The sequence below is a fragment of the Grampus griseus genome (genome assembly GCF_964374135.1).
Source record: "Grampus griseus genome assembly, chromosome: 14".
Classification (NCBI taxonomy): Eukaryota; Metazoa; Chordata; class Mammalia; order Artiodactyla; family Delphinidae; genus Grampus; species Grampus griseus.
In genome coordinates this window covers 5,120,916-5,140,835 of record NC_139008.1, presented here as the reverse complement: position 1 = coordinate 5,140,835, position 19,920 = coordinate 5,120,916, and the positions used below count along the sequence as shown (strand labels likewise).

At 53.1% G+C, this 19,920-nt stretch overlaps 2 protein-coding genes across 2 annotated transcripts in view; both read right to left on the bottom strand.

The window, feature by feature from the left end:
- Window positions 1-472: 472 nt before the first annotated feature.
- BHLHA15 (basic helix-loop-helix family member a15) lies at window positions 473-1,030 on the bottom strand (the record flags this gene model as incomplete). The annotated part of the gene is made up of 1 exon (XM_082670378.1): window positions 473-1,030. The coding sequence occupies one exon, from the start codon at window positions 1,028-1,030 to the stop codon at window positions 473-475; it is 558 nt and encodes a 185-aa protein (XP_082526504.1).
- Window positions 1,031-3,410: 2,380 nt separating this feature from the next.
- Window positions 3,411-19,920, bottom strand: part of LMTK2 (lemur tyrosine kinase 2) — an 81,090-nt gene continuing 64,580 nt past the window's right edge. Inside the window, exons 10-14 of the mRNA XM_082671105.1 lie at window positions 18,641-18,790; window positions 14,420-17,381; window positions 8,416-8,548; window positions 7,950-8,192; window positions 3,411-7,059 (exon numbers count right to left, since the gene is read on the bottom strand). Coding sequence (XP_082527231.1) covers window positions 7,031-7,059; window positions 7,950-8,192; window positions 8,416-8,548; window positions 14,420-17,381; window positions 18,641-18,790 — 3,517 coding nt within the window. The 3' untranslated portion in view covers window positions 3,411-7,030. The remainder of the gene's footprint in view (window positions 7,060-7,949; window positions 8,193-8,415; window positions 8,549-14,419; window positions 17,382-18,640; window positions 18,791-19,920) is intronic.

Below are 19,920 nucleotides of genomic sequence, written 5' to 3'. Positions count from 1 at the left end.
CTGAACTAGACACTCAAGCACCTCTGCTCAGCCCCACTCCCCTCGAGGCTGTGGGCTTTGTTTGCTCCGTGCCTCAGTTTACCCCGAACGAGGAGGCTATGGTGCAGGTTGGGGGAGGCTCCGCCCTGGGCCTGGGCCTGGGCCCGAGCAGTAACTGGGGAACTTACCTAAGCAAACCTTTGCGTGGAATCTCCCCTCACCTCGGGAGGGAGTGGGAGTGAAGAGGAGTTAGTGACAAGGGCCGGCCAGCTCCTGCCTAGACGATGACGAGGCAGCCCTGGGACCTTGTGGAGGTATGGGCCTCATGCTGCCCAGAGCCGTGGCCTCCACCAGGCCACTCACCGGTCTTGTCCCTGGGCCCTGGGACGTGCCCAGGGCTGCGCCAAGAGTGCAGGGAAACGGAGCCGTGGGGCGCGGAGGGCCCAGGGCTGGGAGGAGCGGGCCGGGCCGCTGACCCGGGCGGGGCGGCGCGCTAGGAGCCCTCGCGGAAGCTGTGGATCTGCGTGGAGAACTTCTGCAGGTGGCCCTCGGGCGGGGCCTCGGAGGCCCCGAGCGCGCCCCGGGCCGCCTGCTGCGGCTGCTGGTAGTGCTGGTAGAGCTTGGGGACTGGCCCGTCCAGGCCCGGGAGGCGGCCGCTGGACATCGTCAGGATGGTGGCGGTCAGCGACTTGATGTAGTTCTTGGCCAGCGTGAGCGTCTCGATCTTGGAGAGCTTCTTGTCGGCGCGCACGTGCGGGATGACCTCGCGCAGCGCCTGGAAGGCGTTGTTGAGCTTGTGCATGCGCTGCCGCTCGCGCTCGTTGCTCTCCAGCCGCCGCTGGACGCTGCTCTCCCGCCGGCTCCCTGGCCCCGGCCGCCGGCGCCCGCCCTCTGCCCGCGCCCCCTGCGCGCGCGCCCTCCGGCTCCGCAGAGCCTTGGCTGCGTCTGGCCCCGAGCCCGGCGGTGGCCTGTCGGGCGTCCGCTCCCCTGGGGTGGCTTCTGGGTCTTGCGGGGGCACCCGGCGCCGGGGAGGCCGGCTCTTGGTCTTCATGGCTCCAAACTGGTTGTCCTGGGGGGGTGGGGGTGGCTCTGAGGGGGGGGGGCCTTTGGAGCTGAAATCCAGAACACAGGCCACCCCGCGGTTACTCCGCAGGCCAGTGGGCGCTCAGGGCAGCGGTCCCCAGTGGCGGCTGCCCAGCTGGTGCACAGTGACCCCAGGGTCTTTCCCAGACCCCACCCCACCCCCCATGCCCCTGTTTGACCTTACACTGACCCCTCAGACCTTTCCCTGGTCTGGTGGCCCCCTCTCCCCCTGGGTGACACGTACTGACCCCTGGACCTTTCTCCGGCCCCATGCCCCTCACTGCCTCCTGAGTGCCTCCTGGGCTTAGGTGGCCGTTGACACTTGCCTGAGACCGCCCACAGGCGCGGCCCCATCCTAGCCCAGGGCAGGCCCTCTGCCCGAGGCTGCACTACCTCCTGGTCGCCTGGACGTACAGGCACCAACTCCGGCCACTACACTCACGGTCCTGCCCCACTGGACGTCACACATGCAGGGACAACACTGGTGCCAGAATGGCTGTGGACGTGAGGAGGCCGTCGGAGGTCAGAGGCGGACGGTGACCAGAGCCCGCCGCAGTCCCCAAGCCCAACACGTGGATGGCGGCGGCCAGAGCTCGAGACCCGGACCCTCCACCCAGGTTTCCCTCCAGACGCCACCCGGCCCTGCCCCAGGGTCCTCTCCCCGCCGCCCCACCTGCACCCCAACCCCGTTACCTGGGGATCCGTGGCCGCACGCGCTGGGGCTGTCCACGGGGGACAAGGACACGTCGCTTTAGGCGCCGCGGGCGGGGCGGCGGCCGCATGTAAATGAGCCCGTGGGGCGGGCGCGGGGCGTGGCCGGAGTCCGCGTGTCCCCGCCCCGCGGCGGGGGCGGGGCGCACCTGCCGGCTGGGGACCTGGGGCCCCTCCCCGCCCGCCCGCGAAGGGTTCCCGGGCCGCCTCCCCGCCCCGCGCAGGCCCCCAGAGCCAGTTCCGCCGGCCTCGCTGCGAGCCGGCCGGCGCGGAGGGGAAGCACCTGGCCGCCGCACCTGGCCTTGGGGTTAAGGCTCAGCACACGGAGCCAAAGTCAGATTCGTGGAAAAGCCGTTTTGCGGTAATACGAGTTTCTCAAACGGGCGGCGGCCACAGCCCCGAAGAGCAATAGCCCAGGCACCCCGCGCCCTCACCCCGCGTTTCGGGAGGATCCTGCAGCACCGGGGGCTTGAGGACCCGACCCCGCCACGCCCGCGGCGCCGGGCCAGGTGCGAGCCGGCGGAGCCCTGCCCGGGGAGCACCTGCCCGGCCGCCTGTGGGCAGCTCACCGAGAAATAACTGGTCATCGGTTTTAGGTCTCCAGGGGCTAGAGGCAGCTCGAGCTCAAAACCGGCTGCCACCCACCTGCTTTACTTCATCGTCCCCTGCCTCAGTTTCCTCACCTTTGACCGGAGCACTATAAGGCGTTAAAAGCAGCAACTGCACAGGGGTCTTGGGGGCTGATGGGAGTCGCCGGAGTGCAGCAGGACCCGCGGCGGCACACGGTCCTGGGCTCCCACCGGCTCCGGTCCTGCAGGCCCAGGGTCTGCGCTGGCCCCCGCACTTCCCCCGGACACTGCCACTCGCTGCCTGTCTTGGGCTCTGGGAATGGGAGTGCACAGGTCTCCTCCATCTACTCCCCGAGGGTCACTCTGCAGCTGGTGTAACCTGAGCTGGGGCCAGGCCCCTATTTTGGTACAAGGAGGCCCATTTCCCTGCTTGTGACAGCTGGGACCAGGACAGCAAGGAGGGGACACTCGGGGAGCAGAAAGGCTGGTTTTGAGCTGATTAGCCTCTGGGCTTAGCGCTCCTTAGAGGCTGGATCTCAGAAATTAAAACGCTTCTGGGACTTCCCTGGCAGTCCAGTGGCTAAGACTTCCGCGCTCCCAATGCAGGGGGCCGGAACTCAATCCCTGGTCGGGGAACTAGATCCCACATGCGTGCCGCAACTATGAAGCCCGTGTGCCGCAGTGAAGATCCCGTACACGGCAACGAAGATCCCGCGTGCCACAACTAAGACTCGGTGCAGACAAATAAGTAAATAAATACTAAGAAAAAAACCCCAAAAATGCTTCTGAAATTCATCCATGTTTGAATTACAGGTACACTTTATGGCAGCACAAACAGTCCATGCTAGTTTTCCGGTGATTATGCAAATCTTCGTGTTCTCGGGTGCGTGGGGTTTAGGTCTGTCCCAGAAAAGGGCATCCCATCTCTAGAGACGAGGGCAGTGAGTGACCCAGGGCTGCAGGCGCCAAGCACCCACAGTGGGGCAGTGCCAGACTGCCCACCCCAGGCCTTACACCGTGGAAAACACACAGAATCAATGCGGTAACAGAATCTATAAATATATAACTATATTTATTTTGAATATTAAATAGTTTTTAAATTACAAGCAGTTTATTGAATCACACTATGCATCAATATACAGTAAAAATCTTACAATTTAAAAATGTACACGATTTAAACTGAAAGTTCATTAACTATTATATTGCCGTGAACCTCTTACAACTGTGTTAAAGCACAACAGGGAAACCTCGGAGGTGGGATGGCCCCATGCGTCCTCATTTGTGGCTGGAATGAAGCAGTGGGTACTCCCAGCGGGCCGCTGTTACCGTCTATCTACGCCCGTGCCAACTTGAACTTAACCATGTTCCAGCCATTCAAATAACAGGTTGTTGGCGATTCAATACTGTCCACACATCTTTTAAGAATTAATTTACATACCAAAGAGTGTTTTACTTTTTGATAGCCAAAGCTTGGGCCAACCCTGTTACTACTTAGGAACGTTGTTTTTGAGACTTACACTTGAAGTAACTGTGTACACCCATTCTTATTTTAAGGCTACTTCTCCTAAGGCTAATATTTTGAAGCCCCTCGTAACTGAAGCCCGGCATCTCCAGCCTCACACTTGGTTCGCTTCTGGAATTTTCAGATGACGGGCTGAGTAGAGTAAAACCAGGAGCTGCCTCCCTTGCACCTGGGCCCTCAGGACAAACGTACAGAAAGTCATTAACCCCACGAACACCCTGTGGAAAGTGTTAATAAAAGAAGGAGGCTTTGAAAGGGGTTTCAGGGCAGCAAGACATACCAACACCTTTCTTAGATAAACCCATTTTCATAGAAACAATCGCCTGTACACTCAAAAATAGAACAGATACTCTGTTCTCCGTTCAGCTTCCTGGAGCTTCCTCACCCTTAAGATGAATGGCTTCTTACCCAGACGCACAGTCCAAGTTTCAGAAGGATTTTGGGGGAGCACTTTTTCTACATTGCTCTTACTGGCTTATGACCAAGTCCTTTGATAACACAAATTAACATCTAGCTAGGAAGGAGATGAAGGTTAGATTATTTTTATTGTAGGACTTAAGATACGTAAACTCCACCAAAGTAAGACAGGTCCCAAAGGAGGCCAGGAAATATCGTTGTGAACCAGGTATGACACACCTCACCCACCTTATCTAGAGAATTCCACTGATACTATTTCATTGTGTAACTTATTAGAACAAAAGCGGTTTACAAACCCACCTACTGGTAACCGAGTGAAAAGAAAACTGAAACAAACAACAAAGCACATGCTGACATTTCAAAAATGGGCAGAAAATTTTAATCTACATAATTTCCTGTGTATTACTTGAGATTTCAAAAGAACATGTTAATTCCCATGTTTATTATAAATATAAAATCTACCCGACCATGCAACACCACACTAAGACCTACTACTCCAACCCAGCCCCACCCCTAGCTCCCTGTACAAAATGTTTTTGGCAATTCATTGTATCAGAGTGATGCAGACCTTAAAATAAATTAAAATGGGGATGATGGTGTTAAAAATCTCCTTAATCATAGTGCAAACTGGACAGCCCAGAGCATCGGTAATTTACCACAGGCTGACTGCAGACGACTATCTAGTCTATGGAGCCACTTGATTTTAGTCATTAGATCTGAACTCCTTAAACCTGCACGTTTAAAAAGACTAGTGTAACTGCCTCTCATTTTTCTTTTAACCAACACTGGTAGATGTAAAAATTCAGAAAACCCTGGAAGTCTCCAGAGCAAGAAGTTGAGAGTTATGACAGTTTTGGCAAAATCACCTCCTAATGCCCTGTTAACTGTGTTTTCAACATGCACGTCCCAGGGTCCGGCTCTGGCAGTGCTCTGTGCTCACACCGGGGGAGGGGAAGGGCGCCCCTGCCGCTCTGGAAAGTCATTGCTAGTATAAAAAGGGGGCGAGCCAGAATTGATAACATAGGTCACAATTTACTATGTCAACTCTAGCCAGCGCACACACCTGCATCGGGTCCCCAAGCTCCCGTGACCGATGTCCTGCAGCCCCAGGCGGGCCTGGAGGGTCATCCCAGCCTCTCGCTCAAGTCGGGAAAGCACGTCAGCACCGGAAACCCCTGGGGTGAGGGGCCGGTGTGCGGGGACCCAGCCCCAAGGCCCCACCCGTATACACTGGCTGCCACGCTGCTGGCAGAGCAGAACTCGAGGGCCGCAGAATGAGGTCAGCTTTTTATTACCAACACCCGACACCTGCCAACATCATGAGGCTGCACTGGACACACTCGGTCCTTTCAGAGCAAGGGGAGAACTGGGGGCTTAACGCAGAAGGCGGGGGTCAGTGCAGATGAGCCCGGGGCGGCGTCTGGGGGCGACGGCCACTCGGGCTGCCCGAGGGCCCAACCAGGAGGACGTGCTGGCTGTGGAGGCTCCTCCGTCGTCCTCACGGCTGCAGGATGTGGTGTATTGCCTCGGTTACAGAGACCAGCCACACGTGGACGGGACGTGATCCGGACTGGCTCTGGGGGCTGTGAGAAGCTCAACACCTCAAGCGCACAGACAGAATGAACACAAACCGTCCTCGGCCCCCAGGGCCCTCCGTGGAGCCGCTTCTATGCTCCTGAAGGGAGGAGTGACCACACAAGGGCCCTCAAGCCACCGCTGTCTGCGCTTCTAGAAACCAAGCAGAAGAGCCGGCTCTGAGGGGAAGTGACTTGGGGCCCAGCTGGGAGGAGGCCTCGCAGCCTCTGGGGACAACGGGGGGACCTGGATGTTCCAACCAAGCTGAGCTCTGGGAACCACCTGTCGATTCTTACCAAAAGCGTTTTTTAAAAGTTGGGGGAGGGGAGGGTGGGAGAATCACACAGAGGGGCTGCAAGACCCGTCAGCCCCTCAAAGAAGCCTCAACTGCAACAAGGAAAAAACCACCTTAGAGAGAAGAGACAGAAATGTGTTTCATTCAATCAGCAGAACAGAGCAGTCTTCTTGGACTCATCAAAAATATTTCCTATAAGAACATAAAACACTAACATTCAGAATCATTTATCATTTACGAAAGAGTACCATATGTACAATTCCAACAATTTCTAAAGACAGCATAACACTCAAAATACTTAAGCTTTACAAGTACCATGCAAACAAACTATAAAACAGAAGAAAAAAAAATCAAACTAGTGGATAGCACCAGCTTGACCTGCCTTATTTTCCTTGAATAATTTAAGATTCTGTACAATATCAGGGACTCTCAGGACATTTATCCACAGTGCAATTACAGAAAGCAATTAGTGATTTCTTTAAAAACAATAAATATGGCTCACTGGTGCCAATTCCCATCGTGGTCCTCAGGGACCTGTGCACGGACGGGATGCACAGGTGCGGACGCGGAGAACACCCCACATGGGAACCAGAAACCGCCCAGAGACGACAGCCCCCCACGCTGGCCAGGCTCAGGCTCCCCGCGGACGGCAGGAGTGCCGGCCCTTCCAGCTGGCGGGGTGGCGAGGGCAGCAAATAGCTCTGGACGAGCTGGACGAGCTGGGAGACCACGCCTGGCCGGGCATCCCACGGCGCCGTTCCCTCGGCCTCCTGAGTCCTCCTCCGCTTCCCGTGTCAGCAGCTGTCGAGTGGGTGCCACTGGGCAGCCGGAAACGCCGCCGCCAGGGAGCCGCCTGGGCCCGAGGTGCCTTAGCATCACCTAATCTTTCTCCCCGTCTTCGCTGCTTCCTATTAGGAGAGAGCAAGCAAAGCTGTGTTTTAAAACGATCGTCACAGATAAAAACAGTGTGGACGGCGTCTGAGCTTCGCTGCAGAAAGAGGAACTGAAGCTAGAAGTGTGGCTCTCAGCCACCTGCCCGGCCGCTCGCCGCTTCCTGCGACAGCAGCACCTGCCAGGCTCTCTCGCAGACACATCTGCGCGGCTCACACGCTGCTCAATGCCAATGCTTTGGGCGCGGGAGAGAACTGGCTCTGAGCCCCACACATCTGCCCCCAACAGATCATTAGGTCATGGGCGTTATCTAATCGGCACAATTAAACCCAGGACAAACACAAATAAAAGCCTTTATATTCCGCAGTTATTATTATTTGATCTGCAAACTTCACATCAAAAAAGTGTACCTATTAACATTTATCTTCAATCTAGTTGTGGGGAAAAAAGGATCCATATGTTCAGATACCACTACTTCAAATGTGCCCGGCCCATGCCCTCCCCCGGGCCCTCTGGTGGCACACGAAGACTAGGACTTAATGGCAAAATCAACATTCCCGGGGGAGGGGCCCGAGTGCATTTGGGTTCAAGCCCGAAGTCAGAGCCAAGTGTTCTTCAGAGCATGAGCTTTCTGAAGAGCTGCTCCTCTCTGGGGGAGAGAAGGAGAGATGGGGGTTGGGAGCTAACAGAACAAAGGGAAAAAGGAGAAGAAAGGTGGCAGAGCAGCCCCAGGGCCACAGGGCCCAGCAGGGCAGAGACGGAGCCCGGAAGTGGGGGCCGAGGCCCCGGAGCACACTGCCAAGGCTGTGAGCTCTTCGTAAAGACTCGAACAGCCCTGTCTGCCAGCACCGGGAGAGCACCCCGTTCCAGGGCAGCCGGCCCTGCCCTGGCTCCGCACCCTGCTCACCTCCCTGCTCCATGTCCGAGTCTGTGAGGTGCGTGAGAGAGAAGCTGGCGATGCTGGCGGGTGTGATGGAGAACCTGGAGTAGGGCGCCCCGTGAGGCCAGCTGGGCTCCGTGCTCCGGGGCGGCGGCGGCGGGGAGAAGTACTTGGATGTCTGAAGGGAAGGTTTGGAGCGGAGGAGGTGACTCGTTGTCTTTGACATAAAAGGGTCCGGGGAGAAGTCATCGTCCCATTCAAAGCCTCCACCTGGAAGTAAGACATAAAAGTAACTCTCCTTTCATGACTTCGTTTTGAGGAACAGAGAGGGCAGTGCAGGCGTCCAGGTGGGCTCAGAGGGGCACAGACCACCCTGGGTGCAGACGGCAGAGCTGCCCACCCCACACCCGCAGGGCGACACGTGAAGTTATCCTCAGAAACAGCTCACATCACACTCAAGTTTAGTTGCTTTTTAAACCTGCCAATGAGATACCTTCTTCATCAGTGGAACTTTCGGAATTCATGCACCTGCTCGGGTAGGGGGAGCCTGACGACGGTGTGGGGCTGCTCAGCCCCGGCCCGCACGCCTCTCCTCCGCAGCGGCCCAGCTCTTTGGTCGGGGTCTCCTGAAAAGCCCAACATAAGTTCCCATCAGCCAGCGCCTGCTTTCAGGAGCCCTGGGGCAGGGGCCCTCGCTGACCATTTGTGACCTGTCCCTCCCACCCCTGGGGAAGGTGGGCCGGGAGTCCGCGCCCCATCTCTCCCGTGGAACGGGGTCTAAGTCCTGGGCAGACATACAAAGTGGCCACGGGAGACCTCGGAGGAGGAGACGCAGCAGGCAGGTTGGGGCAGAGCGCTGGAGTCAAAGGACACCAAGCCAGCGGTGAACCAACCCCACCCCCGCCACTTGGGTCCTGGCTCCAGATGCAGGAAGGGGGGGGTCTTCTGATGCTTAGAAAGAGGAGAGGAAATTCCAGGGGTTTGCTTTTTTCCCCCTGTTCTCTTGCTCCCAGCCCAAGCAATCCTGGGTGACAGCAGCAGGGGTGGCAGGCACCTGTAATTCTGAGGGCGGTGAGCTTCCTCTCTGCCTGGAGAACCCACACGCCTTTTCCCTCTCTGTCCTCCCACTGCGCAGCTGCACAGCGTACTGTGGTAACCCAAAGCCCAGCCTTCTGGCTGGAGGACCAAGAAGAGAGTGGCCAAGACACTGGACAGCCCAGGGAGGGGGAGCTCAAAAAAGGGATCCCATCGGTTGTTTATGAGCTCCTGGCTTACCCCCAGCTGCTCAGGGTAGATCTGACCCTAAACAGCACACCAAAGCGTTGAGAACTGAATTTCAGGAAGACCACTGCCAAGGTCCAGTCTGGCCAGGGGGTGGCACATGCACAGGACAGGTTCAAACGGCACAACAAAGGCTCTGAAAGGGACCCCAATCCCCAGAAGGCTGGTTGGAACTTGTGACCTGAACCCAACTGGGTCGACGCCTTCTAAGAAGAAAATATCAACATTATCCATAGAATCTAAACAAGGCACAGAATCGGATAAAATAATAAGGGTACAATCTAAAATTTCTCAGCAAACAAAGAATAAGGAAAACCTCAATTCCCAGGAGAAAAAAACAATCAACAGATGCCAATGCCAAGATGTCCTTAGATGTTGGAATTACCTGAGAACAATTATAAATATGCTCTTACAAAGTATGGGAAAACACACTGGAAATGAATGGACAAGTCTCAGCAAAAGAATAGATAAAAATAATGAATTTCAGAACAGAAAAATACAATAACCAAAATTTTAAAACTCACTGGGTGGGCTCAATAGCAGGATGGACATGAGAGAGGACAGAATAAGTTAATGTGAAGCAGATCAACAGAAATGATCCAATCTGAACAAAAGCAAACACTGGAGGGAAAGAAAAGAACAGAGCCTCAGGGCCCATATACTAGGATATTACCAAAAGGTGTAACACTGGAGTCCCAGAAACAGAGAGACAGAGTGTGGTGAAGAAGAAAAGAAGAAACAATGGCTGAAAACTTCTCAAATCTGGTGAAAGACATAAAACTACAGGTTCAGGAAGCTTTGCAAACTTAAAATGAGATAAATACAAAGAAATCCATGCCCGTAATCCAGAAATCCATAATCATACTACTGAAAACCAAAGACAAAGAAAAAAAACTCCTGAAAGCAGCCAGGGACAATGCTGAAAGAAAAGAACTATCACCTCAGAAATCTATGTTCAGAGAAAATATCCTTAAGAAATGAGTGTAAAATATAGACCCTCTCAGATGAAGAAAAGCTAAGAGAATTTGTTAAAAAAAAAAAAAAAGGCCACACAAACTTTTTCAAACAGAAGGGAAATGATAATAAAAAGGAACCTGGAACATCAGAAATGAAAAAAGAACAGTAGTAACTATCTGAGTGAATATAATCCTATTCCTCTCCTCTTCAGTTTCTTAAAACATGTTTGATGACTAGAAGTAAAGCATAGAGCACTGTGTGATGGGGTTTTTGATGAATAAACATATGACACATCAGATAACCTGAAGAAAAGGGGTAGGGGGGGATGAAGGGCCCACAGGGTACAGGGGTTCTTATATTCCACTTGAAATGGTAAAACACTGATTCTAAGGAGGCGGTGAAAAGTTAAGTATGTACATTGTAATCCCAAGAACCACTCCAAAAACTACACTAAGAGAAGACATATAGTAAGAAATGCATAGATAAAAGGTAATTCTAAAAATTGTTCAAATTACTCAAAAGAAAGCAAAAAGAGGAAGAAAAGAAATAACAACCAGAGGAACAAACAGAAACACTGAATAAAATGGTGCACCTAAATCCAAATACAAATAATTCTATTAAATGTAAGTGGCATAAAATACCAATTAAAAGACGAAAAGTTTCAGAATAGATTTTAAAAACCACCTGTGTGCTTTCCACAAGAAACTACTATCAAGTACAGGGATGCAGGTACGTATAAGGATGAAAAAAGAGACATCATACAAATACTACTCAAAAGAAAGCTACAGTAGCTTTATGAATATCAGAGAAAGGAATAAAGAATGACATCATATAATGACAAAAGGTCAATTCACCAAGAAGATATAATAATCTTAAATGTGTATGAAGCTAACAGAACTACAAAACAGATGAAGCAAAAACTGACAGAAATGAAAAGAGAAACAGACAAACCCATAATTATAGCCAGAGACTTCAACACTTCTCTCTCAGTAATAGACAGAACAAGTAGACAGAAAGATCAGCAACAATACAGAAGAAATGAACAACCAACTGCATCTGACATTTATAGAGCAATCCACCCACCAGAAACAAAATACACACTCTTTCAGGTGCCCATGGAACATTCACCAAGATAGACCATATCCTGGCTCTACAGCAAAACAGCACATTTAAAGGAGTTGAAACCCTACAAAATATGTTCTCTGACCAAAATGGAATTACACTAGAAATCAGTAGCAGAAAGGTAAAAAAAAAAAAAAATCTCCAACCCTTGGAAATTAAACAATATTTTTTATAAATAATCTGTGGGTCAAAGGAAAAGTCTCAAGGAAAATCAGAAAATGTGTTGAGGGACTTCCCTGGTGGCTCAGTGGTTAAGAATCCGCCTGCCAATGCAGGGGATACAGGTTCGAGCCCTGGTCCGGGAAGATCCCACATGCCGCGGAACAACTAGGCCCATGTGCCACAACTACTGAGCCTGCGCTCTAGAGCCCGCAAGCCACAACTACTGAAGCCCGTGTGCCTAGAACCCGTGCTCTGCAACAAGAGAAGCCACCACAATGAGAAGACCGCACACCGCATCTAAGAGTAGCCCCTGCTCACCGCAACTAGAGAAAGCCCGCATGCAGCAATGAAGACCCAACACAGCCAAAAATAAAAAAATAATTAATTAATTTAGAAAAAAGTCAATCACGTTTCTATATACTGGCAAGGAGCAAATGGAAACCAAAATTTTAAAATTACCTTTTAAATTAGCTCCCCAAGAAATGAAATACTTAGGTATAAATCTAACAAAACACGCAGAGGATCTGTCTGCTGAAAACTACAAAACACTAAGAAGAACTGAATAAATGGAGAGACGTACTGTGCTCATGAGTTGAAAGCCTCAACATAGTAAAAATGTCAATTCTCCCCCAAACTGATTTATGGATTTTATGCAACTCCCATCAAAATCCCAGTAGAATATTTTTGTGAATATAGAAAAGCAGCACACAGGCCCCCAGGCTCCCCATGTGCCCCAGGACAGGCAGTCCACCTCACATCTCTGGGGGCTCCTGGCTGTAAGACTACGACGCAGGTGTCCCGAGCATGGCTCTACACGGCTCCAAGGCCACACTGCCGAGCCCCGGCCCCGTCGTTACAATGACCAGCACTGCGACGCATGAGCCTGAGCTCAGAGCTTATCTGCCCTGTGACAGGCTGGAGGGCAGCCATGCGTCCCGTTAATTGTAAGCAAGCATCACTGTCCACCGTTCTGGCCTTGAGAACACTGTGCGTCCGGAAGGGGCAGTGTGAGAGCTGAGGGTCAAACACCCCCCCAGGCTCACTTAGGGCCCACGAGAGGCACATGGGAGACCACCGATGTGTGGGGAAGCTAAGGAGACCCTGAGCGTGAAGTGCCGGCACCCAGACCGCTCACTCACTGTGCCGTGATTTCACGAGAAAGTTGCTTTACATGCAGTAAGTGTTCGCCAAGCATCTGCTGAACCAACAGTGAAATAACCAAGACACAGAACTGCCAAAACCCAGGAGTGCTCAGTTAAAACTCTGGAGCTAAGGTACTGAAGCTACTTCACAGTAAGAGCAGGAGAAAATCTACCAGCCGTCAGCCTGAGCCAGCCGGGGGCTGCTACTCCAAGGACGCTGCGTGGAGCGCATGAGAAAACTACTAGAGATCACAGAAAGGAAGACTTTCAGGGCTTCACCCACTTCCCAACTTTCTCTACGACACTAAGCCTCTCAAATCTCACGTCTACTAAGCATGTCTTACACTTGATTTCTGTACCTTCGTTCTCATGCCTTGAATCTCGATCTCACGCCATCCTGCCCTGTCTTCTGAAGCCACCAAAACACCACCCCCCCCACAAAGTCGTCACAAGAGTGCAGCCCTTCTGTAGCCCAGGCGGGGGCTTCCACGGGAGCTGAGTTCATCCCTCTGCTGCAACTAGACCCCCAGACATCTTCCCCAGCCCTCACCCACCACTGCTCACGGCACACACTTTGTAACTCTTTCTATCCCACCTACAGATCGTCTGCTCTGTGGTGAAGTCTCGGTACAATTCAAGTTCACAGAGAAGGTGAAGAAAGGGCTACGTGAATTCGAACGACTGGTAACAAAACACAAAATCTGGGGCCATGTGATCCCTTCTCTCTTCCACTCTCAGTTAAAAAAATGGCAAACCAGTTTCCTAGGCTCCCTGAGCCCTCAGGTTCTGAAGCTGGGATGTGTATAAGCCTCCCGGCCCCTCTCACAGATCTGGTGAACTGAGGTTGGGGCCGGGAGTCTACTTTTTCTTTTCCCAAACACTTAACTACCTCTACCCTCCCTGCCCCACACGCCACAGTTCAAAGTTTTTTGAGCGACACTGTAGAAAGAGAACACACAGAAGCGACAACGCGTAAAGTAACGAGCAACTGAAAGCAGACCCAGCTCCCAGGGGAGAGGCGGGGCGGCACCCAGGACCCCCATGGGTGTGGGCAGAGCCTCAGGTGTGGGGCCCAAGAGGCCCAATGCTCAACGAGAGGCTGAGATACCAGGGTCTCGGTTCCAAGGACTAAACACAAAGGGAGGGCAAGCAGGTCCAAGAAGAAACCAACAAGGACTCCCACGCCTTCCAGAACGGGCGTTTCACTTACAATCCAGCTGATTCAAGAAGCAAATTCAAGGGCTACGAAGACTAGTCAACAAAGAACATTTAAAAAAAAAAAAAAAGCTTGAACTGTAGGCTGCCTCATTTTTAAAGAGGCCGAAGGCTGGCCCCCTGAGTGGCGACAGCGGGCAGCCTGCGCAACCGCAGGAAGGGCAGGGCCAGCCCCTGGCCGGGAGGGCCACACACTCTGTCCTGCTGCCCCGTCCCCGTCCCCACTCCACAGGCAGGGCTGCTGGTCGGTGTCTCCAGGGCTACACGTGAGCCTCGGACAGTTCAAGCAGCACCTGCACGCTGGGCATTACTGCCGACTGTCAGAGTATAAAAATCTGGTCTGGAAAGGGTTAGCGACTTCAGCAGGACTCTGCCAGGACACCCAGGAAGGGCATGCAGATCTTCTTCCTGTAATGTAACAGGAGTTCCCTGTGCAAACCCCATTTCTGCGTGTTCTTGGAACTGACACTGTAGCCAACCCCAAATTCCTTTTCCTGAGTTATCACAAAACAATCCGTGGCCTCGAAACGGCAATCAGAAAAAATAAGCACGCTCGTTCCCCTAACACGTTCTGGAATTCTCTAGCAGGACAACCTGGAGGTGACAGACAACAGATACCTGGTCAAAGAGATAGACTGTGACGTCATCGAAAAACGTCACCGCCTTCTTCTCTTTCTTCCAGTCGTCGGGCGGCTGGTCCGCGGAGGCTGAGGGCTTCAGCAGGCTCCGCAGGTGGCGGCCGTCCTCACGGCTGAGGACCACAGGCACTATGTGCTCCGCCTCGTCCTCCGACTCGGAGCTGAGGCTGTGCAGGGTGAAGGCCCGGAGGTCCTCGTCCGAGTCGTCGCTGTTCTCGTCCTCCTCGTCCGCGTCGATTCCGTCCTCGGTGAGGTCGAGCACCCCTGGCACGCCGAGTTTCCCCAGGTACTTCCCTTCGACGTCTGGCTCCTTCAGCTTGGGGCCCTCGGAGTGGCCGCGCAAGGCCTTCTCCGCCATCGGGGCTGCTGGGCTGCCAGAGCAGAGGGGGGCATCTGCAAACGCCAGGAGTTCGTTGGTGTTGGTTCCGGTGGAAGCCAGCGTGCAGGGGGGCTCCTCCTGGGCCTCGAGGTCATCCCCGCTGCTGAGCTCCGAGTTCAGCAGACTTGAGGGGCTGCCGGCCTCACCGTCATCGGGGGGATGCATCTGCCTGGAAGCGCCAGCGGGTGCTGGTTCTGCCGCTTCTCTCGATTCCAGGTGACTGGCGCTCTGCCGAGCAGGGGGACACCTTTGGCCAGGCTGGCTGCTGCTGGTTTCCAGGCAGCCGTCCGGGGGGCTGGGACTCTGCTCTGGGGTGCCTGGCTCAGGCAGGGGCTGGTCTGCTCCCAAGGCCGAGGCCGAGGCTCCCGGGACCCCGTCCGACTTCTTATCGGGCTCAGAATCATTGTCTGAGAAGTAAGCGGAGTCTCGGTACGAGCCCTGGCAGCCAGGGGCAGAAGTCTGCGAGGTGATCTCTGCACCCCTGTGGCCGTCGGCTGCGTCTGAGACGACGATGATGGGGTTGGGAGGTGGCCCCCCGCGAACGCCGTCGCCCGCCGAGCCTGCGTCGGGGGCTATGGCGCCGTCGGGGGCCGGGTGCAGCGTCCACTCGGGGGACTCCAGGTTCTCCGTCTCGTAGCCACTGTCCGCAGGCTTATCGGGGGGCAAGAGTCTCTGTGGCGTGTGAGGGCCTAAGGAGCCCAGTAAAACCTCACGGACATCCACCGAGTCCAGGGAGCCTGGGGTCTCCACGGACTGCTCCGAAGTCGGGATGGGCGTCGACAAGCTGTCCTCTAGAAGGCTGTCCTGACTGGCAGAGTCCAAGGAGAGGGCAGACACCAAGCCCCGCTCCTCTGCAGCAGCATCTTTACAGCCCAGCTGACTCAGAGCATCCGCGGCCTCTAAGGCCCTCTCGGGCAGGCCTCGACGGCAGTGGTCTTCCAAAGGTGGTTGACTTTGTAAGCTCTGCCTCAGTTCTGGAAGGCTGTTCCCTATACTCACCTTACTGGCCAAAGTGCTGTGGACAAGGCCTGAGTCGCTCTGGGTCAGTCTCAAGGCCCCCTCCCTCTGGGGAGTCAGGTCTCGGGACCTGTCGCCGGTGGGAGGTGTGTCCACCGGGGCGGGCGTGGAGTCTGGGTTTACCTCTCGGCAGACACCGTCTTCACGGACACCGACATCCAAACACGTGGGCTTAGCTCCGCCCTGCTTCAGGGGCACACCTGGAGCGACATCGTGAGGCGGCCCCTCTGTTTCGAGCGAGGTAGGAGGTACCTGCGCCTTCGGGCAAGGCGGCGAGGCCGCGTCCCAAGTGCCGTCCTTGGGCGCCACGCCCGGGCCTCTGCCCTGCGCGCTGACGTTTTCCTGCAGCAAAGAAGAGCCTGGTTTATTTTCAGCCAACTTAAACTCAGCATCTAGAGAGTTCCTACTCGGACTTTCTAATATGGTTTCAGGAAAACCAGCATTTCTAAGTTCTGTTTGAAGATCATTTATATGTTCTTTGCTGGACAAGGAGTCTTTCAGTAAGTTCTTCTCTTGAAGAAATAAAAAGTTTTCTGACAATTCTTCATCATCCAACTGATCGAAACCATCTTGATGCACGAGGTTTTCCGATGAGCAAAGAGGCTCGCAGTCAAAAAGCTTACGGGGCTTTTCTTTCTTCAAGTGGTGCGTGATTACCGACTCTCTGGGGTCATCCAAACTGGAGCTTAAGGTGGTCGGCTTAAAGTCAGCTTGGACTCCATTTAGTTCCATTAAGTCAAATATTTTTTGGTGACTGGGCAAAGCCTCTGATTTGTCAAGATCATTAAATATACTGTCGAAAGGGCTCTCGGGGCCCTTGGTAACATGCACATCCTCGGGTACCCTGGCATCCTTGGGGTCTGTAGTGTTCTGGAAGAAATCCTCATCTGTGCTGGACTCCTCTAATTCGACATTCCTGCGGGTCAGAGGCTGGGATGCTGTGTCACCGACCCTTTCTGGATTATCCATTTCTGTTGTGAGCAGTGCAGGTGGGTAATCCAGCTCCAAGTTGCTACCGCTTTTTTCTTCTAATTGGATGTAATAGTCGCTTCCGACGGAAAGGTTGTGGGCATCAAAGACGGGCACTACTCCGGGGGCCCGCAGGGGGACGTCCTGGCCACTGTCATCTTGCTTCCCGGGCCCGGGATCTGAGAGCGGACTCTCAAACGCTTCGGTGGCAAAGAAGATGCCGGTGTAGGACACGGCTTCGTCCGGGGGGCCCCGGCCGCGCTCCTCGAAGGGGTCGTGCTTGGCCGCCTCCCAGACGTACTCGAAGCTCAGGCCCTGGCTGGTTTCGGTCACGGTGAGGACCTCCTCCATCTCACGACCGAGCCGGTCCCTGGCGAAGTGGTCGAGGATGGGGAAGGCGGCGTTACTTGCAGCATCTCTGCTGTTTGTGTTTGGCTTGAGTGCATTCCACTGCTGCTCAAAGTCGACTTCCGGGTCCCTCTGGCTTTGCATCCGCAGGTAGGTGAGCAGTCTGTGCACATCCTCGGCCGCCGGCCTCTTGTCTGGTGACAGCCAGCAGAACTGTAAGACTTCATACCTGAGCAACACAGACAGGTGATTAGTGGACAGATGATAAATTGTTTTAAAATAAGGAAAGACCTCACAAGGACCCCTGGGCCAACTCAACACCCCGGAAGCCTCGACACTTTAATCACTGCCGACCACCTGAAGGGGTTCAGCTCACGGTGATATCAGCGTGAAAGGGATGGAGACAGATTTCTGTGTCCTCAGGACACTGCACAGTGTCACTGCAATTCTTTTGCTTTGTCATCTGTTCTTCTGGCGTTTTCCAGAGACTTAGCCACCGAATTTAGAACCAGTTCTAAAACGCTCTCCTCTTAACACAACTGCCGTAGGTATTCTGCTTAGTAAAGGATGCACGTATCTAATGTTCTGAGATTTACTCACTTTATTTTGCAAGAATTCACACAGACAGATGCTGTTGTGACTAATCTCTAATTATTCCCCCAATAAAAAGTGTCACCATGATCTCCTGCAGCACATGGTTTCCTCGGGTCATGAAAGGAGCTGAGGGTGGAGGGCAAGAGTAGAGAAAGAAGCCCAGAGACGGCGGCAACCAGGAGCTGGTCCTCGAAGGGCTGGCTGAATGCGGCCAGCATCTTAAACTGTTGCCGTGAGTGGAAGGGAAGACAAAGACGATGTCATGGTATTAAGTTTACAGCGTGAATGTCCAGTTATTCTGGGTGAGTTAGTTCTAGCAAGTAGGGGGGCTGAGCAACGCCCACACAGAGGGGCACCGAGCTCCAGGGGCAACATCAGCCGGGCACAGGGTGACGCAGACAGAGGCCTTGACACAGGTGAGCCCGATCCTAATTGGAAACCGAGTAAGAACTGGTCTGGAGCATCATAAGAAGTAAATTTGTTTTGCAAATGTCAACATACATTATGCAAATGAGCCTCATGTGCCAATTTAAATATGATCATGTCTATGCCACCCGTCTCTCTTCTTGCACGTCGGGTTATCACTTGAACAAACTGCCTCATTTAAAAATAAGTCCACAACAGGAAACGCCCTTAGAATTGACTTTCCTAATGAGCTCAGACTTAACGTCTTTCTTACTGCAGGTAACACATCAATTCCTGCTTGTTCTACACATGTTCTAAAAATAGCATTACATTAAAAAAAGGATGTTAATTCTAAGATCAGTCATGAATAATATACAAACGATTGCTTTTCATAACATTTACTGTTCAAAATTAGAGAATACATAACTAAGACCCATGCAGACAGGATTTCCTCATCTTCTGAAAAGAACGTGACGTGAAGTTACCCACCATCTGTCAGAGTAAGGCTGCTCCAGCTGGGGCTTTGGGAGTTTTGTGTCTCTCTCTCGAATGACCTGGTTGAGAACCTCTAAGTTGGAAAGGTTGGAATAAGGCTGAGTGGCATTCTCAAAAAGCTCCCAAAGTGTCACACCCAGGGACCTGCAGAACAAAGAACACGGTTATTTCTTTCCCTCTTCGGATGTCGAAGTTTTAACACCTACATTTTTACTTGTACAGTCACCAGTAATTTCAAGCACAAGGTGTCTACTGACACGGTTACTGAAGATCGCTCTCTAACATGATTTTAAAAGCAGGCATTTCCACTAAAATGAGGACCACAAGAATACCTCCTCAGATTTACTAACGGAATATATTACTTTAGGAATTTCGGCCAATGCAAAAAAAACATGAGATGGAGCTAAGAGGCATGATTACACGGAGAAGCGAATACGACCGTCAACCTTAAAACTCAAGAAATTAGAAAGATCATCACGATGACTTTTAAGAGTTCAGCAACACAGCTAGATACAAGGTAAATACACTGAATTCTGAGATTTTTGGTGGGGAAAAAACATCCCATTCACGACAGCAGTAAACGTCGGAAATCTTGACACGAACAACCCTTCCCTGTTCGCCCCATGTATTTCTTGCTGTAGCTATTCCTGAGTATCTGGGGCTTGTTGCTCTTCGGAAGGACGCCCCCCACTACTCTGCCAGAAGCGGCCACATGCCCGAGCCCCTCACCACCACCAGGTGCACAGCCGTCACCACGGGCAGGGCCAACCTTCGCAGTACCCGGCCCACTCGCCCGCGCGCCAGTGCTGTCCCCATGGAAACGGCCTCTGTGGCTGAAGCCAGAGGGACACTTCCTCTCCACTTCCTCTCCACTTCCTCTGTGTGATCCCTGCGTTCGTTCCCACCACCTCCACTTCTGCCGCATATTACAGTCTATTTTCTGCAACGGCTTCCAAACCTGGCTGACCGGATGCTGGTACTTAGGACCCTCCCCGCCCCACCCACCCCGAGGACTCTTCGTTGGTGGGTGCAGGTGTGGCTGCATCTTTAAAAGCTCCCTCATGGTTCTGACGTCCAGCCAGGTTTGGCTATTGATGGTTTCCGTGACTATACCCACCAGAATGCTTGTGTGAATAATGAGCCGTACTTGAGTAAATAAGTTGACTATCTGACGTGGTAGAGTACAATATAACGTATGAGTTAAACTCTCTTATACTAATCTCACAAATCAGTGAGAAAAATCAACATATTCAGTATCTAAGTGGAGAGGGCAT